Consider the following 22,850-nt stretch of genomic DNA (forward strand, 5'->3'; position numbering starts at 1 on the left):
ACGGACGTTGCATGTTCTACGCGAGCCCTTGATAAGAATATACAGAATATCTGATTATTTAGTACAAGTCTCTAGCTTCAGATATTCAGAAGAAATTAGATATTTATATCTGTTTTCCCGGTAATCTAGCGGATTTTTCCAAAGGATCTAAAATAACGTATAGTGCACAGACAAACACGTTTACTTTTATTTTAAAATCTTATTTTATATATATCGTATAGTTTTTATAAGCAACCCAACAAATATTTGTTTTTTGAAAAGATTCCTAAAGTCTCGTTTTGCGGTTTATTTTGAACGACTTCATTAGATTTTAGCAAAGTGTAATTAATTTTAACAGCAACCGGTTTTTAAAATGTTTACTTTTACCACTTTCACCGATTTTTCTCATGAATCAAAAAATTTTTTTCGATTAATGTTTGCGAATGCGAAAATGATGTTAGAAAATTAATTTTTATCGGCTTCGTGATCTTGATTATAGGCAAAAGCTAGAATTAGTTTTTCGCACTGGAAGATTTCCTTCTGCAATTTTTCGTTTAGCTTTTTACCGGCCACTGACTCTTGCTCTTTCTCCAAAACCATATGCGCTTCCCTAAGGCGGCTTTGTGCAAGACCCAAGAGGGAAGTTCCCTCTGCTGGTGGCCTTCGTGCCTGCTCCTGCAGAGTGTGGGCGACCTCGATCAGGATGACCGTGACGTAGATAGCCAGCTTAATGATGTACGGATCCAGTCGGCGGCATACGTTGTAGAGCTCATCACACAGCCGCAGTTTTCGCTCCAGCTGCGTGTTGCTCAGTACGCCCAATTCCAAGCCAGCTTCGTTACCATACAGCTGGATTAACGTGTGCTTTAGGTTGAACGTGTGAAAATGATTTGGATGCAACATATGGGTCAGGCGGGCCAACAGGAGTTCAACCTGATTCGCGGAGGGGCATCCGGCCAATAAGCCCTCAACCTGCTCGGTCATGTGGGACTGCAGTTCAGCCACGTAAGCTCCATCCACTTGCATTGGGCAAGTGTCGCACTTCCACTGTGTGTTCTCGTCCAGTGGATCCACTGGCAAGTGTGTTCCGCCACAGGTTTGATTTACATCTCCCAGACATGTCAGCGCACTTATATAGGTGCCATATTCCGTTGGATCGAGACAGCGGTTGCAGTGGCAGCTGAAATGCTTCGTTAGGCGCAGATGGTGCTGCCGAAGTTGGGTGCCCCATAGGATGTTCGTGTATGTAATCCGTAGATGGTCGCCTTTTCGCAAGTCGCAGCCAGCACGCACAGCGACTTGCTGAGTCTTGTTATCAAACTGAAAGTCGCAGTTGGGCTGACAAGCATGCTCCATCATGCAGGCCTGCCGGAACAACCCGCTGAGTTCCACGCCACTCGGCAGTTCGATGACCATAAAGTTGGTTTCGATGATGCCGCAAAGCCGATGCAGCATCTCCGGTCCGCAATCGGTTAGAAGGCTTGGATTAGTTTGCTTAAGCCTACATAGAAACCGCTTTTGAAGGTAGCTCACTACTCGCTTCTCTGCTTCCTCGTGCAGCTCGGTCCCCTTTCGCTCCTCCTCATGAGACTGCATTTCTAACAAGGCCGACCATTTCGTGGGACTTTGTCGCTGCAACAGAAGGCATTTGAGCACCAAAAGAGCATCGCCCCTGAAGTAGTCGTTCAATGAGCGGGTATCTGCCCGAGTTGGTGATCCCGATCCCAGGCTAAGCACGCTGCATTCCATTGGCTCGTGCTCGCAACCCGCGCTGCAGACTGGCCAACGGCATCTGGAAATCACATTGTTCAAATGGATGATGGACTATTGCAATTAGGATGTTTCACCTGCGACACTGGTGCTTCCCCAGACGGCTCGGAGCGTAACAGCCTACACACGGAACGATAGAGGCCTCCTTGTCTGCGTCGGAGAGATACCACTTGGGACCCACGACTAGGGGCTCCTCAATGAAGACTATTTGCCCGGCTGCGATATCCTGGGTAACCTTCAAGTATCTGCCCAGCTCGGCATCCTGCTCCTCCCTGAATGGCCTGCATCTCCGCTTGTGCTGCGGCCAGTGCTGCTTCTGGTGCTCGCGGTCGCAGTATCGCACCATTTTGCACCTAGTGCACGCTTGTGAGGCAACAACTCCGCAAACAGGACATTCCGTGCTTGACACCATTTATTCTCCTGAACATATGCTTTTCCACTGGGACCAACTGCACCACAATGTTACGTTGGCAAGGGATATTTTCTTTTTGACGTTCTGATCTCAGCACGCCGGCGATTGCGGTCTTATTTTTAGCTCGTTTCTCCAAATGCCAATCTATCGGGTCTAGCCAAGAGAACTTATTTGTATAAGTGTATCTCGTATAGAAATTTCCGTACATTCTAGTACGTGCTCTCTGTTTACAAAGAGAAAAACCATAGAACCCAATAAAAACTCAGCAATGTGCTTTTTATTCGCACTTTATTTCATTGTGGAATACAAAAGTTGACCGTACAAAACAGGCGAAAATTAAGATAACTTAATTTGAGTGTTTATCAGTTAATTTGATACAATTTATCTTGCTTGTGATCTCCGCACAGCTAGTTCTAGTACGGTTCTTGCGGCGCGTCCAAGTCCCGGTAGTGTGATCTGGGTCGATAATCAAAACCACCGGGTCTGCAAGCAACGAAAATGAATATAGATATTGGAATTATTTACGCAAGACTAAGGATAGGGCAGAGATACAAAATATTACAATGTTTTCTTTTAGGCTATGGATTTTCATTTATTTTGGGCAATAATGGTAGTTCTAGCATGGTACAGGAAAACAGTTATCATTAGTCGTATATAAACCATCTTTATATGCAGTAGATACTTTTCCTAGCATTGCTTGAATTGCTTTTAAAACTTGAGCTCGCCAACCGATATAAGCTGCATCAATATGGCCTGTTTTTATTTGTATTGTGCTAATCAATTAGTCAAACATATCAGAATTGGCAGGCGCATCCAAATCATGGTAACCGATAAGCCGGCGCTGGTGTTCCAAAGGCAATTCTCTGCAAAAAATTTGCGACACAAGAAAGTTGTGACAAATTTCAATTTAGGCCAACAAAAGAGAAAAAGTAAAAAAAAGGGCAAGATAGAGTCGCCTAAATGCTATCAGTGTTCGAGTATGTACGTCGGAACTGTAATCCGCTGTAGTGGAAAGGTGAATCATGTGTTCTGCATGTTTCTCTTTAGCACTCCAAGGAAGGGTCGTCTTCGATTCTTGGACAATGTCGATCAAATAAAATTTAAATTTATCTATTCACAAATGTTGGGAATGACTGCCGAGAATTGCACATCTACACTATAGAAAAATATGTATAGTACTAACCTGCGAGCGGGAGGGAAGTTGCGTCCTCCACGGCCCCCACCCATCATGGGTGGACCAAAACCGTAGGGCATCGCCGAAAAAGGTGGATACATGGGCGGTCGGTATCTAACATTTTGTGAAGAAAATTAATTAATTACACTAATTTGTTGTTCAATGGGAATAAATGTTGTACTTACCCTCCACCCCCTCCACGGGCAGATTCCGATTCTGGGCGCTTAGAGGTGCCTGGATGTTCGGGAAGCTGCGGACGCTTAGGATCGCGTAGATAGTTGTTAAAGTATTGCACCTCCTTGCGCACCTCGTCTACCTTTTCCTCGTGCTTGTTGAAGATGTGCTTGCGGATGAACTCGGGCCCCTTAAACTTCTTACCCGACAGGGGGCACAACCATTTGTCCTTCGCTAACTCCTGAGTGTTCGCTTGCACAAACTTTTCCACCTCCGTTTCGGCGTCCTTGGCTCCAAGATTCTTAATCTCTTCGTCACTCAGTGGCACAGTCTTAGTAAGAAACTGTTGCAACTTGGTTTCGTACATCTTGATATACTCCTGCACGTCGTTGTTGGTCACCCGAACAGGAGGTGGACCGCGGGCATGGATAATGCCGCAGCGGTTGGGCATCTCGTCTTCATATGGATACTCACAATGGTTGTAATAGTCCACTGAGTGCACTATACGCAAGTAAAGCACAAGGCGATCAAGAACGGATATAAGTTGCTCGTCACGCTCAATGGGCTCGCCCTCAGTGTCCTTGTTTTCGCCGGTAAGGCCGAGAAGCTCTTCTTCCTCAGCTGACGCCTCTTCGATAAGGTAATCAGTGATGTTTTGCAGCACCGGGTTTTGTGAATTGAAGCCATACGTGGAGCCGCTGCCATTTTCAGAGGACTCGTTCGCTCGGGCGGAATTGGGATCATCTTTCGGCACCTCCGCCCATAGTCTGAACTTCTCATCCAGATTTAAAGCAATCTTGGCGCACAGTTTAATGTCTGATCGCACTACTTGTTTGTGGGCAGTTATACCATTGGCTGGACGTACCCGTCGGCTGAGGTCCCGATTGACGATGGCTCCCATTTCACAGTCTCTCAGTCGCTGATTGTTTAGTCCCCAGCAAATCTCTTTAATATTGACATCTCGCATGAAGGTTATCCAACCCCTACGATACCAACGACGCTCCACCAGGGGATCTGCAATGGCCACCCTTAAGTAGCCGGTAAATCGGTTACACATGGCCTCGATCTCTGATCGGGTTATCGAAGGGGCCAAGTTTCGCAGAAAGATGGAGGAGGTCCTATGCAAAGCCCTTGGCTGGCAGTCCTTTACTTTGTCTAGATCAATAGTCTCGGTTTCGACAACCTTGTCTTTACCAACAGAGGGCTTCTCTTCATCCTCTTCTACTTTGCTGCTGTCTCCATTATCCGTGTTCTTAATTGGATTCGAAGAAATTTCAGGTGACTTCAAAGTATCGTCAATCTCGACAGTATTGATTTTTGAGTCTAGTCCTTTGGGCTCAGTAGTATCATTTCCTTCGACCTCGTCCAGCTTGGGACTTTGTGGTTCCTGTTTTGCTTTGGTCGCTTCTTGTCTGTCCTTCTCCGCCTCGATTTTTTGTTCGGTCCTGAGGCCATCTTCCACATCATACTTTTCCTTAAGTTTCTCTTCATCTGAGCTAGAACTGGATTCGGATGAGGAGCTGTCATCATCGCTACTATTGCGTTTGCGTTTTTTAGTCTTTTTCTTGTTCAGCTGTTTTTCCTCAGGCTTGGAATCGCTGTCTTTCGAATCCTCCGCCAATTCTTTTTTTGGCGTCGAATTTTCTGCATCGTTATCATCATCCCAGTTCTCCTCATCAGAATTAACAGGCCCCACAGGTTTCCGCTGTGTCGACACGACCGCTGGCAATGGATCTGCCTCACTTATCTCGTCTTTGGGACTGTTAATAGTTTTCTCCACCTCCTTGACGGATTGCATCGGCTCCGCCTTTCGTTCGTACACTACTGGATCCTTGGGTTTTTCGTCTAAGACTTTGAGGTCCTCATCAGTGCCGCCTTCCAGCTTTATAACGCATGTATCTAAAACACGGATCAGAGCATCTGCCTGAGAAGAATCCACCTTCACACTTCCTATTGTTCCGTTCTCGAGTAACTCCATGAAAACATCAGTGCGCCTCTGCAATAAGTAAGATTGGTTATGGTTTCTGCGGTAAGTGAAGCAAAAAATTAAACCTGAAGGAAGCCCCGCTGCTCCTCGTTGCGTTTAACACTGTCCTCGGGATGGTATTTGTTTTTGAACCTGCAGTTAAAAAAAATGGTATGGTTATTAATATTGCTGTAATTAAAACCCTTGTTTTAATTTTTTTTCTTTTCATTCTTCGCCCGGCTGTTGATAGTGGATTCGGTAAATGTTCACCAGTTTAGATAGGATGTTTGTTGTTATCACCCAAAATCTTACCTTGCAAGCTTTCGCTTTCGTTATTTATGGGATTGTTTTATATTTATTTGGGCAATCGAATTTAAATATATCGCGGTTTTGAAATATGAACACACCTCGGCATTGCTCGCCGGGTAATTAATAAATTGTACTCAGTTAACAGCTCTGCTATGGCGCAGAACCTCTCAGAGAAGTCTTTATCTCACAAACCCAAAAAGCTGCAGAGAAAAACTTAATACATAGAAAGTTATGAGTGGCGAGCAGAAGAACGGCAAATAACGCAATGCGCCTGCACAAGCAGAGATATCAACAAAACCGTCGTTGATCCACTTTTGGTCAGCTACTAACCATTCCTCATCCTTGTGGGCCACGAAAAACTCGTTTAGCTGCTGGCGCTTGAAGTCTGTTTTATAATCGGTGTATTTGCGCATCACTTCCGAGTCAGAAATGTTCTCGTCCTGGGTGTCGAGGAACTGTTTCAGGTTGAGCATGGCCGGCTGGGTAAGGGTGTCGCTCCCGCCGCCACCTATGGACTCCCGAACAGGTGGGGCATGGCCGGCGTGGGAGTAGGCCGAGTGCATCGACTGGTAGTGGTCGTTCCAGGCCTGCATCAAATACGGATCATAGCCTTTATAGAAAGAGAATTCGATAAGCAATCTGAATAGCCTGGAGTGTAGTAAAACTCACCCCCGAAGCGGGGATTGGCGCGCACATCACCGTCGCCCCAGTCCGGGCGCATACGCTTGGCTGGGGGCAAATCACGGCCGGGTGACCCATAGCGTGGTCTAGCTCCCGGACCACGGTAGTCGCTATAGTCTGGTCTGTGGCGAGCTCCTCCGCCACCTGCGGAAGCTGCGCCCCTGAATGGATTGCTGAAACGTCCAGTAATGGTGTCACGTAATAGTTGAAAGGTGACCTTCACTTACCGCTCCGCCCACTCGTCGCGGGCACCGGCAGAGCCGCCCACCGGCCGGCGGTCATCCCGGCGTTCCGTACGGTAACTGTCGCGCTCTCCACGGAATTTGTCCCGTCGCTTGCGGTCGTACTCATCGTCGGAATCAGCCATTTGCTCTGCAACGAAAGCAAGTAATACAGATGAAAGTCGCTCGTTCTTAACCTCACTCATGGGCCGGTGAGTGCTTCAAATACGATTAAAACCGCTTCGAACCTGCAATTTGGCAGACTAGTTATTTCATATTTAATTTCGGTTTTCAACTAAGCAGATGAGGCCGCCATCTTGTCACTTTGCTTACGTGTTTCAACGAATGGACAATGAGAAATGAATTTTTAAGTGCCAATAAAAGAGCGTAGATTAAAATATATCGGCATTTTTTGTTACATTTTTTGCTCCTTAATCATTTCGTAATTACCTTCGCCTAACTTAAACCAAATTTTACTTGTAACTTCGCGTCTGTCAATCAATGTGACCGTTTGTGTGCAACGCAATATACCTTCCAGAAAACATACAAAAGAAAAAATACCAAATCCTTTTTATATCCCTCAAATTTGTAAAATTATCCTTAAGTGAACCCAAACATCCTCTTCACACTGTGCAGGACTTCATGTACAGCTAAAACTGTAACTCCACGATGATGTTAAAGTCGAAAACTGGTATCAGTGAAATATACTCACAAATGGTGACAACGCCGTGTTGATTAACCCTGTGAATGGACTAAAATTATCATTTACTCAGTGTTGGTCTCATAAGTCTTCAAGGAAACTTGTGAAAACCTACCACCTTCAGACATGGAAATGATCAAAATCATAAAAGTAAATTCACCAAAACTCAATATCAATCCAATTGTTTAAGGTCTTGGGATTCTATTCGTAAAGAGAAGCCAACATTTAGTTTCTCCGTAAACCTTTCCATTCCGGATAACTCTTCTTAGATATTTTTCTTGGGGTTTGCCTTCTCTCTACCCTATTAATTGATCCACACTCAGAGAAAAACCCTTTCTCAACGATCTCGATGTAAGAATTTTGATCTCAAAATCTTTCCAAGATCGAATCACGTTCAGCATACTCGAATCGAGAGCGAACCATTCTCAGATGGCACATTATAGTTGATCAGAATCACTTGCCTTGTCAATCTCCATCGAAAACCAAACCGTAGTATCGACAAAAATTAACACATTGCACTATTTATGTTAAACAGTATTGGAATCCATGTAAAAAATATATATTTTATCCCCAAACATTACATTGAAAACAAAATTCGTGAATTTTCTACGAAGTTAAACAGGACTAAAATTGTCAGAACATAAAAGTAACACATTAATCGACTGACATTCCTGGTGTTATACATTTGTTAAAAATTTTTTTTTTGTTTTTTTTTTTTAAAGGGAACTAAATCTATTTATTAAGGTTTCAAAAGGAATCATTCAGTAATTCCTCTGTACATAACCTAATGTGTGATAAAGATAAATGAGACCAAGTGGTATCTTAATTATAAAGTACAAAAGAAAGAAAAATCTAGTCTAGTTATCAATTACTTAAAGTGTAATATGTTATATTATCCTCCGGGTAAGGAGATCGCTGGGGTGTACCCTCTTCAGTCTTCGGAGGGAGATGGGAACAGCTAGGATAGTTGCTAGTCGGTTCGGGTGGGCCATAAGCCTGTCGGCATAACGGCTGCTGTGGAAATTAATCTGATCCCCAAGAAGGGTAACTTTCAGATCTCTTTCGATGACCATGTTCGTCACGTACCAGGGGAGCCCAGATGCGTGACGTGCAGCTCTCGACTGGACCACACGGAGCCTATTAAGCTGGGATTTGGCGGCAGTTCCCCACACCTGGATGGCATAACTCCACGTTGGAGCGAGAATGGCTTTGATTAAAAGAGCCTTAGAGCTCATTTGAAGTTTGCTGGAGTGGAAGAGCCAGTCGAGCTTTTTTAGCTTCGCCAGAGACTCAGATTTGACCGACGTGATGTGGGCCCTCCAGGTCAGTCTCCGATCTAGATGAACTCCTAGGTAGCAGTGCGATCTAGCATTGGTGATTGGGCTTCCATCGAAGGTCAGATCTGTGCAAGTTCCGGGTCGCAGGGAAAAAGTTACACAGGCTGACTTTGAGGAGTGAATGGCCACATTCCATTTGGCAGTCCATTTTTCGATTGCGTGCAGCCATTCCTGGACTGCGTTGGAGGCAGTTTGCAGTGAAGGATGAGACGCCAGCATGGCAGTGTCATCGGCGTAAGTGGCCAGGAGCAGCTGAGCCGGGGGGACTTCGGCGTTGTTTGCGGGAGATGGCATGTCAGCAGTCTACAGGGTGTATAGGAAGGGCCCAAGAACACTTCCCTGTGGAACTCCTGCGTGAATCTCTTCCAGGCTGGATCGAGCATCACGCACTGCAACGTCGAACGTCCGATTAGAGATGAACGATCTCAGGATGGCATAGTAGGGAGCAGGAAGGAGAGCTTTCATCTTGTATAGAAGGCCCTCATGCCACACCTTGTCAAACGCTTGCTTCACGTCTAGAAAGACGCCGACCGTGTAGAGCAGCTCCCTAGCCTCCAAGCTCAAGATGGGAGCCCTCCTTGCGGTCGTGTGACGAGCTTGATGTGGGGGAGGTGTTGCCCTCCGTGCTGCTTCCGCGATTGTAGCTACGAGGTAATCTACATATGCTTCCAGACTATTGCAAGTGTCAATGGGGATGTTGAGATCAACTGTGGCCTCGATGTGCTCCTTGAAGGCCACAGTATTTCCATTTTGACAGCATTTTAGTGACACCTTTGAATAGCTGGGCGTCTTCATCCAGCACAAACAGCAGGGGGAGATGGTCAGACGACAGTTCTGTCAGGGTTTGCACGTTGATTTCTTGCTGTCTGAATCCTTTGGAGATCCCGAAATCGATGGCACTTGGAGTGACACTTGTTCGAAAGGGATAGCAAGTAGCTTCTCCAGTTGCAACGATGTCGATACCTTTGCCCGCCAGAGCGGAGAACAGCACCCTGCCTCTAGTGCACATCCCCACCATCTGTGCTCTGCGTTCCAATCACCTGCCGCTAGGAACTTAGTACCAAATTGAGCGATGATCAGCTCAACGTCAGCCTCCGTCCACCTGAGGTTAGGAGGGCAGTATACTGAGGTAATGTTAAAAATACCCCTGCTTGCCGTCAGCTGGATAACTGCTGCCTGGATGTGATTTTCCGACAGGGTGGAGAAGAGTTGATGGGAGATGAGGGATCTAATAAGGATCGCCGCACCTCAGCGTTTGCTGTCATCCGGGTGATTGGCAGTGTGGAGGGTAAAGCCAGGAACTCTGAAAGTGGACCGGGAAACGAAATGGGTTTCCGACAGCAGGAGGATGTCGATTTCGTGAAGCTCGATGAAGGCGAGGATCTCATTAGTCTTCGAGGAGGCCCCATTGGCATTCCAAGCTGCTATCTTAAGAGGACCCATTTTGAGCAGCAGGAGGGAAGGTGCGATTTTGCAGGAGCAGTTGCATTAGTGTTTCAACTAGTGACATCATCCTGTCAAGCCTAGAAAACAGCTGTTCCAGCTTGGACTCAAGTTTGGCGCTTGCAGGGGGGACATGTGGACTGGTGGACTAGGTTGGTGTACTCCTCTTGCAGGACCAGAAACAGAGGGTTCATTGACTTTCCGTTGATGTTTGCGGTTAGAAGCCTCTAGCAGGTATTTTTTGCAACCTTTAAAGTTGGCTGCATGGGGGCCGCCACAGTGAAAACAGAATCTGGCCTCGTCCTGTTCCAACTTGCACTCTGCAGTGGGGTGATTTTCTCCGCATTCTCTGCATATATAGTGCCGAGAACAATATGCCTTGGTATGACCATAGTCTTGGCATCTGTGACATTGAATCGGTTCCGATTGCTTACGGGGTTTCTCCCAAGTTACCCTGTGTCTGCAGACAATCGGAATGCCCTTTACTTGGTTGTTGTTCTCAGCTTTTTTGAGGTCAATGAACCTCATATTAAGAGGAAGAGAGGTAGCCTTGTTGCGCGGAGTATAAATCCGTACAACGTTATGTCCTTCGTTCTGGAGGGCTGCGATGATATCCTCCCAATCTTGTAGGGTCGGTCCTCCGGTAGCTGATGGTGATGGAAAAGGGATCCTTTGTCGAGAAAGTGCCGGGGTGGCCGGGTAGCTTTCTGGGGAGTTGCACTGAACAGCGCAATCTCCCGAATTCAGGGCCTTGATTGTATAGGAGTCTCCCACAAGAGCGACCAGCTCGCCGCGAAATGATGTGAAGTTCACCACATTGGGAAACATCATTCTAGGTACCTTAGAGTGACGGCTTGATTTCGGGGCTGGTACAGTTTGGTGAGCACCTTTCAGCTGTTGTTTTTGTCCTGCTTTCCTTGCGGCACGGTTGAGGGCGGTAATCGAGGAGCATGGCTCGTCGTTGTCACTCGAAGATACCTCGCCCAGGACCATATCTTCCTCGTCGCTAAGGGCTTGGAAGCGATTGGTTGTGATTTTTGCCGGCTTATCAGACGCCACCTTTTTTACCATTTTAGGGGAGAGGACCGCACCTGCTCTCTTTATAATTCCTATATTCCTAGATTTAAAGGAGACATCCTGCCAGCCGGTGGCAGATTGTGGCTTCGCAATTGAGCTGACAGATGCACTGTTGTGAGTTGTACTGGCGGCAGTAGAGCATACGTTGCCGCTCAAGGAGGAGGTGAAGATGTACGCAGACGAGATAGTCGAGCTGGTGAAGGTCAGTGTGAAGATCGAGCTGCAGTAGGTGTTAGAAATACTGGTAGTAGCGAAGGCTGGATCTTCACTTTGCCAGCTCTTTGTCAATTGCTCCCGTATCTCTTTAGGGCCAGCGCCAGCAATTAGCTTCATCGACTCATAATCGATAGATTTTTGCTGTGGATCGTTATCCATATTCAAAAACTGATTAGCGACGACTCTAACCAGCTAAAAGCTTACAGTTCAAGCAGCAGAGTGTCTAAGACAAGCGACCGCGTGGCCGCTGGGGCAGCGGAGCCCCACTTCGTGCAAACAAATTCACAGTCTTTATTATAAGTTAAAGACGTTAAGTTCCACTACAATATCACTGATAGCGACTTAAGGGTCACTATTAACAATTTGAGCCACTATTTTGGATTTGATTTTAGTTAATAAATTCACGAACAAAAACTATAAACTCTGTTTGAAATCAAAATAATATAAATACGTTAAAAATAGGAAAAACATTGCTTTTCCGCTAAATAAATGTATAGCTTTCATATTTACCAAACCAATAGTAGTAAATAACAAAATGTGCTTTGTATAATTAAATTCCAGGCTGAACTTTAACAGAGCTAATTTTTTTGGTAATGTATTTTTCGTAATGTAATATTCTTTAATCCAATTAAAAAATTAAGTGCATGTGCTTAGTTTCAGGATGCTTTTAGATTCTGAATACTTACAAAAAGTCTATAATGTTCAATTGTTTTGTGGCTTTAAAGTTGTATCCATTTTTTCTATAGATCTCGAGGAAATTCCAGTTTGGGGTAAAGCAATTGGATCGGGGGAGAACAATTTCCACACGAGAACAACGATGTAACCGTTGAGATATGTACATCGTATATATGTATATTTGATGTTATGTAAACTAATCATTTTTTCGCTTCTAATGAAATATAAAAAAAATATGGTATATATTGGTGTAAAATAATGATAAATGCGGTATACCGAATATCAAGTAGTTATCAATTAAATGCTAAAAAATGTATTGATTTACACGTGTAAATTTATGTAGGATACAGTTTGGGCGAAATATAGACATCGAAAAACATCCTAGGTGTCACTAGAATCATAATCTTGGCGTTTATGCGGACAGACTGACTCGCAGGGATTTAAGGATGATAGTTTATATCTTACTCCATGAACAACATGTTTAAATGCCCAACAAAAACAAGTTATTTAAATATATCGTTTTTATTTTATTACACTTTTCATATATCGTATATATAGACTTCTGTTAGATTTATGTTTATATATATATATATTTACAACTTAATTATACAACTATGCAAATTGTATGTGTATCTAGTTCTAAATTAATGTATTGATTAAGAAATTAGCTTTAAAAATGTAATCTTTGCGCCCTTACTTTTAGATTAAACTAAAAAATATCCTACTCGACAACTAACTGCATATAATCGACAATATCAGCTTTCTTACATATGTCCACCAACTTAACATAATGCTTTAATTTTTAAGTATAAAAATGTGTGTGACGTAACATCGTTAGAGCATTACATACCATTAAATTAATCAGGATTTTAAATATAATGTCAGGTTCATCCATTTATGTAAGTATGTATGTAAGTGCATGTAGCTTCTTTTTCATGCACCGTATATATTGCAAATGGAGTTTTTCTTCCATTCTGGTGTATTTAATGTGAAATCCATTCAAATTAGAAAAGCACGATTCGCTGCTAGTTTATTTTAATGCTAACAATCTCTACTTCTCTCTCTTTATCAAAATCGATTTACGGCAACATAAGGAATTTGCGAGACATGGAAAGTTTTTGAAATAAAGAAGCCATTTGCTTATCGACTTACTGCTGATAAATGTAAAAGGTGAAGTAAAAGTTTTCTGGCAGTGTAGCATGTAAATAATAATGCGAGTGAAATAGAAAACTATTTCTAGGCGATCCGTAAAATCACCAATTTAATTTACTATTTTTTTCTACGTATCTGCGGTGTAATAATGGGCTTCTTTCACAATATGGTAAGTTTGCTGATTAGATTATCGATTTTCTTTTGTATTTATCGTTATACTAAAATGCCATCAATTCAGTTTTCAGTTTTTTATTCGTATTTTAAAATTTCTATTTCCGGAAAAAATGATTTTACTCGCTAAGATCTTTGTCTAGCAATTGTGTGCGTTGTCAATCAATATACGTATAGGGTCTGACTTAAAGATATACTCGAAATCGTATCTTGAACTGGTTGTTATAATTGTATATATTTCGTGGGTATTAATGGTAACAATTTAGAATTATATTACTGATTGCTAGACATTGCAAATGAAATTAGACTTATGGTTTCTCCCCTTTTTTTACGCTAAGTTTATATTATATCTCAATTTCGGTTTGGCAGTGAGAAAAACTCAGCTATTCAACTCAAGTCGATTTAAAAAGCTTTCTCTTTTTGTCCTGCTTAGGTTATGATAATGGAAAAAAGTGGAACTGAAGTTTAAAGTCGCCGATTATACGTAGTTCTGATAACGCCTAAAGCTAGGCAATGATGAGCGGCAAACCAGGTAGCTTTAACAAGGCTTGTGCGTTCTTAGTTCAAAACGAAGTCATCGTGGGCTAAAAGTGCGATGGAAACAAATTCGTATAAGAGAAAAAATAGCTTTCTGAGTGTATATACTTTGTTCTTTTCCTGCTCATGCTCTGCTGCTAAGGTCTCGCTTGTAGTTACATTTATTTTTATAATGCTTAAAACCTTTCCATCACCCAACATCTGTTGCCCTTCTGCTTAATCATCGTTTGTTTTGCTTGAGGTAGTTTTTCAATTCAGGATCAATATCTACAAGTTGAACACAAAATGCTTGTACGAGTGTGAGTGTCAATCAATTTGTCTTAGGGTTACAGGGTGTGTACACGATCGTGATCGTGGGTTCTACATAGTTAGGTCTAGGTATTGGGGCAAAACAAGTTACGAGTTTACACATAACAGAAAACAGTGCATAAAAATTAAACACATTATTGAATTTCAAAAATCTACATAACGATTTTCTTACGTTTCAGCTTTAGCTTTGTGTATTTGTTGTTTCTTAATCTTTTTTATATGAATGAATCTGTCAACAAATTGCTATTTTATACCGTACAATCTTGTATTTTCGTAATTCATCAGGTTGCATTATTTGTATTTTGGTTGTTCGCATTTTTTGTTTTCAATCTTACAGAGCCAGAGCTATAAATATATATATGTATTAATATATGCATATGTACAAAGTCTTAGGCGTGCTATTATAATATTTGAAAGATCTTGAGAGGGTCAATTGAGAGTATTTATTAAACTTCACTTACGCTAAATATAAAACACTCGACTTGGGTCCGAAATGGCAAATCGAATGGAATATGTGGAACGTCATTCGCTCCCTGCCACATTCGTGTTCTTAGTAAACTCTAGTGGTACTTAAACAGTACGCTTGAAGGCTATTAAATAGCTCACTTGCATTTCATCCATAATCCAACTGAATGAAATCATAAACCAAATGTCGACAATATAGGCAACTGCTTCATGTTCATGCTTCGATCTCTTCCTTTTGTTCCTCGCCAATTTCACAGCCATTTGCATCTGCATCGAATGCAAAATTTTGTTCAAATTCTGAATTTCTACCTCATAAGTCTTTCACTCGCACCCCATTATTTCGTATCCTTTCCCTAGCAATCGGAAATCAAACGGAAATGACAAAAATAGATTGAGAAAATAAAAACACTGAGTTTTGGGTTTATGTTTTTGAATATTTTTTTGTTTTCTTATTTTTGTTTCAACATACTTCTCATATATTGTATACAATTTTCTTGCTTTCTCTTTTCCACTTGCAGAAATAAGGTAAAAAGGTAAAAATAATCCGTATTTCGATAGTTTGTTTCTTTACATTACGTGTAGAACTACAAAACAAGGTATGTATAAAAGTAACTTTGTATATTTGTATAATAATAATTGAACGTACTTGAATATGCATGCTAGAAGGAATTTAACTAAGGCCTATGTTAAAACGAAACTAATAAAGAGTTTAATGAGCCGGGATAGTCCATGGATTCCCTTGGAGCTTCCCACGAACGTCTTTGTAATATGAATAAATAATTCACTGATTTTCGTTTGTCAAAGTGCAGACTATATTTAACAAGAATTTTCTTCTTCAATGCATTTCGCTCGTTTGATTAGCGTTATTTCCAAATATGTCCATGATGTCATGCTAATTTTAGTTCGTTATTATACAAATTCATCTTTATAAATTAGGTTGACTTAAAATTAAAAATATGTGGCTGTATGTGTAGGCGTGTGTATGCGTGTGTGTAAATTATATTTAAATTAGGATTAGTAGTAAAAGTAAAAAATTGCACAATTCAAGTAGAAAGCTACGTAAGATATTTTTTGTCTTCTTTTTACATAATAAAAGAATCACTTTAAACTTTAATTTTTATTAATATTTTACAGTGTTCTTATTTTCAATTTTAAACACATTTTTTTTACTAAAATTAGAATAAATTTGATTTAAGTTAAAATAAGGCCAACAATTTAAAGTAAAATTTATTTAAAATGTACATCCCAAAGCAAAATGAAACTAATAAAATCTAATAAAAATTATTTTGAAAATCAATTGCATAAATTTTGTATAACATAAAAATTGCCGAAGTAAACAAATTTGCACGTTTTTTTTTTTGTGGCTTTCATAAAAATTTTGATTTTGCCAAATTAGATGAATGTGTTTCTTATTCAAATTTCGAATTACAAATGTAAATTTTAAAAATATATATTGAAGTCTTTTGGTGTATGCATGTATTTATTCATTTGTGTGGTTTTTATCAAAGTGATTGAAAACTATTTTCCACCAAAAAGTGTTTGTTGAACTCGAAATTAGATTATATTTTAAATTTAATACCTTTTGATGCCTTTTGGTTTTTGAGTAAGACTCCAATCACTTTCATTTCATTATCCTTTGTTTAGTTTCAATATCAAAGTTTTTTTGAAAACATGTCGAAAAACAATGCCAATAATAAAGGTTTTTGCTGGCTAATATTTTTTGATGAAATTAAATTGAAAGAATCTAAGAATTTAAATTATTGTTTTGAAAAAATATAAAATATGTTGTTATTGGTTTTTGTAATATTTTTTTCAGGATGCCTTTCTTTATGATTAAAAAATATTTATAAAATCAGTCCAAGTTTTGCGTGTTTTAAAAGTGGTTTGTTTTTAATTATTTTAAATGATTTTAATTATGGTGGATGATAGTATTATTATCATAATTTTTTGTTTCATTTAACAGATTTTCTCACTTCCCTACAGTACGAATTTATAGTTATAGTTAGATATTATACAGTTGCTTTCATTACGTTTAGAGTTAGTAATTATTATTTTATATATTTTTTAAATATAAACAATCTTTATTCTCTTCTCTCTTCCCTCTGTTCACGCCCTACTGTCTGTTCTCTTTTCTGATCTGTTTCGCATGCAGTTTGGAGGATCAATTTAGTTAACAAAATTCGAGAATTGATCGTGAGTCTGATGCGTCGTACATCCACCCAAAAAAATGTATTCTAAATTTCATGATTTTCAATGGTTCTCTTAAATTTTTTTCTCCCTGTTCCTCAACGCGTTTGTCCAATTGTTGTTGAAGCTTTTTCAATTAAGCTTTAGCGTAATTGTTAATAGGCTGTATTATATGTTAATTTGTATGAATAATAGGTAATATTTGCAGGCTTAAGACTAAATAACTGCATTTTACGCTTGTCCATTAATTATTCACTTTTTACTATTTAGTTCGGCTCGAACTCTCTGGAGAGAACTCAACCATTTCCCCTATGTCTGTGTGGGTTCAGCTGCGCTTTTTACTCCAGCAGGACGTCGATGTTGGGTTGGTGATGTTGGTGGAGCTGACTCTGCGCCTGCTATGCAGTCGTCGAGTGCTCCGACTTGACCGCCACTCCCCCAATAAGCTGCTCTTGGTGCGAATGCAGGGCTACGCCCATCAAGGCCATCGCCGTCTGGGCGTTCGCATACATGCTAACGTTGCCGCCCACCCCAACACCGACTCCCACTCCGTTGCCCATCGGTACCGCTGATGTGGTGGAGCTAGCGGTAACGGCAGCCGTGATACTGCTGGTCGTTGCCGGCGTGATGGGTCCTATGGCCGCACTTCCGCCCATGTATTCGCTGCTCGTACTGACCGCCGACAAGGAACCAGGTGCGGTGACGGAGGCGGGCACGGGAGCGGAAACGGAAACGGGAAGGAGCTGTGGCTGTGCTTGAATCTGTGGCTGGAGTTGCGTCTGAAGCTGTGGTTGGAGCTGGGGTTGCAGTTGACCTTGCAGCTGAGGTGGCAGCTGAGGTTGCAGCTGAGGTTGCAGCTGCGGCTGTGTCTGGTGCTGGGAGTCGTTCTGGGTCAGGGAGGAGGGTTGGGGCTGGGGCTGGGGCGGAGGCTGAGGCTGATGCTGGGCCGCGGCTGCCGCCGCCGAAGTGGAGGCAGAGTCGCAATCAATGCCGGCGGTAATGGCGCCCCCAACCGATGCCCGCATACGCTCAGCCCGCTCGAGGCGCTCGTTTTCCTCCTGGGTCATCTGAAGGTGCGACTGGACCGATGGCGGGATGGCATGAACGTCCCAGATCTCCTCGAGGAACTTGGGCAGTTTGCGGTTTTTGAGCTTTAGTGAGAAACACATCTCGGCGTTCTGGTTGCCCAGCGTACGCAGCTCGGTGAGGATCGAGAGCAGCTTTGCGTAGAAGACGAGGCTCATTGAGTCGCCGCAGTGGCGGTTGAGTATATAAATGCGTAGCGTGTCGATGTAGTAGCTCTGGATCGCTTCGACTAGTTGGGCCTTCTCCAGGCCCGGCCGGTCCGAGAAGATCACAATGGCAGTGAGAAGCGCGTATTCGACGTTGTCCACCTTCATCGAGAACATTTGGCGGCAGAAATGCAGCAGGTCTTCAATGTTATCAGCCATTCCGGCCATTTTGTAAGAATCTCGCGTATATGATCTATTATTCGCGAAGAATATTGAGTCCGAGCTGTGGTCGTAGCGTCGTGCCATACGCAGCATCATCACCTCCGACGAGCAGGCCTAACGTTGAAGAGTTCAGTTATAGTATTTTCGATTGAGCCCAGTGATTTCGATGCTACTCACCTTTAGTAACGTGATCTGGTCCTCCTGGGGTATCTTTGTAAACGCTGGTAGACCTTTAGCAAACTCAACAATCAACTGGACCGTGAGTATGGTTATCTCGGTTATGTGCCGAAAGCTGACGTCCGTTTGGCTCTCGTTCTCATCGGGTTGACTCTGCAAAGCATAGAAATCAATTTAGATTATATTTATATAGTTCATTTAGATCTGACCCACCATTATGCGCCTGAGATCCTCTTCAGATGGCTGCTCATAGCCATCCTGGTACCAAATTAACTTGTATATAACGGCCAACTGATTGTACGTTAAGGAAGGTATATTGCGCGCTTGACACTTGGCCAATATTTCATCAGGTAGTAGCTGTACCGGAAATTAAAAAGTATGGGTGAGTGGAATTCTGCTTGACAAATATGAGCGTAGTGTAAAATCGAATTGTTAGAACTACATTACTATTAAACTAATATTTTATTTTTATTATATAACTATATCATTACTCTTATTGTTCTGTTCGGCTCTTTGCTTCCGCGACTACGATAAATATTATATTACTTTCATATTCATATTAAATAACTCTTAATCTTGGGCTTGTACTTATTTTCATCTAAAAAGCATACACTTTGATCTTGGATATTTTTTTGTAATGATATGATTGATATGAACCCTTACCGGAATAGTGGCATGCTGGGGCGGCTCACATGTCATAAGGTCAAGAATCTCCTTCTTTACAAAGTCTTGGCCGCCACCAGAGCCCAAGCTGCCGTTGCCGCCGTGCTGAGAGCTGGGCGAAGTGGTCATTTTGTCTTTCTCCTTCTGGGCCTTCTTTTCGCGCCGCTTCATCGCACACTGGTTCTCCGGGACGACGCACTCCGGCCGCATGCCCACGGCCAGGCACTTTTTCAGGCGGCACTCCTGACACTTTCGCCTCATGTACATGTCCATTTCGCAGGCGCGCCCGAACTTGCAGCAGTAGACGGCGCTCTTCGTAACGCTGCGTCGAAAGAAGCCCTTGCAGCCCTCACAGGTGAGGGCGTTGTAGTGGTAGCCGGAGGCCCTGTCGCCGCAAACCAGGCACAGCTCCTCCTGCACCCGCGGCGCAGGTCCCTTCTTGCTCTTCTTCGCATCGCAGCTTTCGTTCGCCGAGTATCCGTTCAAGCTGCTCGAAGGCGAGAGATCGTCGCGACCTGTCCACAAAAAGAAGGGGAAACAAAGCTTATTTATTATGGGGTTTCTTTAGCGACGATCCATTAAACATAAGACCCAAATAAATAAATTTTCTCTCGAGGAGTTCTATGTTCTCCGCCATTTGCATGTTTTGCAAGCTCCAGATCTAACTGGAACTCGTTTGCTTACTAATCAGCTCTGCTGTATCCGATAACTGGCAAACGCAGTTTGGGAACGCCCACCTCCGCCATTGTCCCCGTCGGAAATTTAAAATTCAATTAACGTTGTCGCTCAAAGTCAACGAAATTATTCCCGCCATCCGAAATCAACCAAATGAATGGTTGGACAGAAGAATATATAGATAAAGGCCTACAGGGAACGGAAGTTATATTGTAAGTTTTGAAAGGATCCAATGATCCAATCTTACAGCGTATTACACATTCGTTCTACTACTAAATAGGAAAAGGTTAAAAGTGGAATACCAATATAATCATAATACCATCGTTTCCATTCATCGTATCTTCTTGAAGCAACATCAAATAGATCAAATGATCGATTACGTTCTGAAGAGGAACTTTGTGAGAATTGAGGAATTTTAAGTGGCATAGATTGTGACAAAAGTCACGCTTTCAGGACTCCCACAACGATTACAGAATATCAAGTGCAATTTTCCCCACAAATGCTGTAACTGTTTGCCAAGATGGGGCAAGCAGAAGGGAAATGGATCGTAGCGCATATGTATGTACGTGCTGCTATTGCAACTGCAACAAAAACCGCCAGCGGGTTGACAGTGACAGCAACAACTTTGGAAGGGAGGGCTGGTGGGCACAGAACACTCTGAGACTCTCGTCTAAGGTACAAGAAGCAGGAAAAATCGAAGTCGAGGCGACTAAGACGTCACTTGGGCACAAGTGCGCCCTCCCTCCTTCTACGTGTGCCACTCCCTCTGTGCCTTCCTTCGCAGGCCTCAGCTGCAGCTGAGTGCAACGCAGTGCATCGTCGGCTTAACACAGTTTCTAACAACCGTTTTACAAGCACCACCCCTCAGCCAACGAGGCACATTGCCTTAAAATAAATATTACCCATACGCCCCATTGTCGGGGCTCTTGGCTCACGGCTACTTTCCCTCCCCTGTGCTGCAGTCGCTGCGTTTCGATTTCACTGCCAGCGAATGAAATAAACGACGGCGTCATGCTAACTTTGTCTGCTCCAGCGGCTCATGGAAAATGGCAAAGACGCCAACTTGACTGGATCTCCACTGCACTTTAGCGCCAAGTTTGTGTGTGTGTGCTCCGCAGTAAAAATGTGGAAAATTGCTGCTGCTCTGGCGGGGAAATCGCGTGACTAAAAGTAAAAACCGGCTGCTCCAACCGGATCGCCAAAGCTGGAAGCAGTGCCAATGTCATCCCACGGGATCATCGCTGCAGATCCGAGGGAGCACAGATAAGTAGGCGCCAGGTGATCGAATAAGCTGCGCAGTTACCCAATCGCACCGCGAATTCCTTGTGGGCGGAGTGTTCGGAACACGAACTTTAAAACTGCGTTGTGTTTCCCTACCTAGCACTCAAGAACCCACAGATATGATACATTTCATTTTCCATCCGTGAAAAGTTATTTTCCATCGTGCTCAATGCAGAAGGGCGAAAATCCATGGAGCACAAAACAAATGCAGAACGGCAATGATGAAAAAATGGACGCCAAAGCGACAACAGTGCAGCACAAAAGACAGCCCCAAATCCACCCAACTGCCCACCATCCGCTCCTTTGGAGCTGCCTACGTTTGGAGTTCATTGTGTTATTGTGCTTAGTCGCTCGGTCTACGTTCACCATTCCGCCTTACCCATATAATCCATGTAAGCGAATCCGCCGACTAAGGGCCAAGGCGACGTCATCGGGTTGGCGGCGGACGAGGACAGAAAGCTATAGCCATAAATGTACGTATGTACGTATATGTAATTGGGTATGTACGTATGTATGGACATGGCCAAGACAACAAGCGCCAGCGTGAGCTTCACAACTCACATACCCTTCAGTGCTGGCGGGGCAGACTCCACCACAGAATAAAATCGATTGAACATGTTTTATGGTGTTCGCCATGGAAGAATAGTGTTAGTTGTGGATCACAAACCTAGTATGCAGCTCTGCTATTCGAACTAAGTTTTGTGCAAGTCTGGCTTTTAGAAAGTTTTCGTGTTATCGGTAATATGAATATAGAAATACACCAATAAGACCAATTTGACCAAAAGAGCTAGTTGCTTTCATATTTAACTGTGCTAGTGGTATAGTAGTATGAATCTAGGTGGTCTAGCTATTTATTGGCTGGCAACTCAGCTCTGGGCGCCCAGCACCAGCGCCAGCAGTTGGGGCTCTTTGAGTTCCGTTCTGCCTCTCCCTGACACTCTCTCGCTCTCTCTCTGCGCCTCTTTGTCTGCTCGTGCATTCTCCCTCGTGCTGCACGCCCTTGTTGAAAAAAGCTGAAAAAATGTTGATGTAGGCCTCGAAATATGCATTTTGCCTTTGGCATTGCCACTGTCACTGCGGGCGGCGCAGTCGTCCTCATCCACCGCCACCACCCCGCCCCACCCATCTACGAGTGCATGAGTGAGTGCTGTGTGTGTGTGGTGTGCGGAGAGCGGATTGCATGTCGCACAAGCTTCCGCAGTGGTATAGGTAAGTTCTCCCTTCTGGCTTGGGCTTTGTTCGCCGCATTTTGCATCTCATTTTGTCCGCTCGCTTCGACTTTTCATTGCTGTTTTTCACATACGCTTTTTGTGCTAGGCAAAGAAATACAACTTTTTGTTACTGCTCCTGTTGTTGCGCTCCCCTTGTTTTTGTTGTTCGGTTCTATGCCACGGCGTAACTGTCCCTTTGTGTGCACTTCTCCCGCTCAGCTGTGTGTGTGTGCTGTGAATGTAATATTTTTAAGCGGATTGTTGTCTGTGAATGCACAAAAAGAGGCGAAGAGGAGCCAGCGCTGCCTGTGCAAATAGCGCCCTCTGTGCGAAGAATGGAGAATAGAGCGGACAAGTAAATAAGTTTCAAGTCGGCGGGGGACGCCCACCACCCCTTGCATATTAGCAAGTTTCAGTCTAGTAGAGCCGAAAGT

At 43.1% G+C, this 22,850-nt stretch overlaps 3 protein-coding genes across 10 annotated transcripts in view; all 3 read right to left on the minus strand.

The window, feature by feature from the left end:
- Positions 1-266: 266 nt before the first annotated feature.
- On the minus strand, positions 267-2,245 carry LOC6619156 (SET domain-containing protein SmydA-8). The gene is made up of 2 exons (XM_032714878.1): positions 1,827-2,245; positions 267-1,771 (listed from the first exon to the last, which is right to left on the minus strand). The coding sequence occupies exons 1-2, from the start codon at positions 2,159-2,161 to the stop codon at positions 445-447; spliced, it is 1,662 nt and encodes a 553-aa protein (XP_032570769.1). The 5' UTR covers positions 2,162-2,245; the 3' UTR covers positions 267-444.
- Positions 2,246-2,432: 187 nt separating this feature from the next.
- LOC6619157 (serrate RNA effector molecule homolog) lies at positions 2,433-7,206 on the minus strand. 6 transcript variants are annotated; one of them, XM_032714876.1, is made up of 8 exons: positions 7,137-7,206; positions 6,693-6,837; positions 6,454-6,626; positions 6,115-6,394; positions 5,562-5,628; positions 3,521-5,505; positions 3,345-3,449; positions 2,433-2,644 (listed from the first exon to the last, which is right to left on the minus strand). In XM_032714876.1, the coding sequence occupies exons 2-8, from the start codon at positions 6,830-6,832 to the stop codon at positions 2,575-2,577; spliced, it is 2,820 nt and encodes a 939-aa protein (XP_032570767.1). In that variant the 5' UTR covers positions 6,833-6,837; positions 7,137-7,206; the 3' UTR covers positions 2,433-2,574. The 6 variants fall into 6 exon arrangements, 5 of the variants coding, with proteins under 5 accessions (XP_032570767.1, XP_032570765.1, XP_032570766.1 ...); XM_032714874.1 differs by having other exon boundaries at positions 6,454-6,638; XM_032714875.1 differs by having other exon boundaries at positions 2,436-3,024.
- Positions 7,207-15,181: 7,975 nt separating this feature from the next.
- The window catches only part of LOC6619158 (ecdysone receptor), a 61,144-nt gene continuing 53,475 nt past the window's right edge, over positions 15,182-22,850 (minus strand). For all 3 annotated transcript variants that reach the window (XM_032716747.1, XM_002043362.2, XM_032716748.1), the window contains 4 exons: positions 19,250-19,764; positions 18,800-18,943; positions 18,587-18,739; positions 15,182-18,523 (listed from right to left, as the gene is read on the minus strand). In XM_032716747.1, coding sequence (XP_032572638.1) covers positions 17,354-18,523; positions 18,587-18,739; positions 18,800-18,943; positions 19,250-19,764 — 1,982 coding nt within the window. In that variant the 3' untranslated portion in view covers positions 15,182-17,353. The remainder of the gene's footprint in view (positions 18,524-18,586; positions 18,740-18,799; positions 18,944-19,249; positions 19,765-22,850) is intronic.

This window comes from Drosophila sechellia, chromosome 2R (genome assembly GCF_004382195.2).
Source record: "Drosophila sechellia strain sech25 chromosome 2R, ASM438219v1, whole genome shotgun sequence".
Taxonomy (NCBI): Eukaryota; Metazoa; Arthropoda; class Insecta; order Diptera; family Drosophilidae; genus Drosophila; species Drosophila sechellia.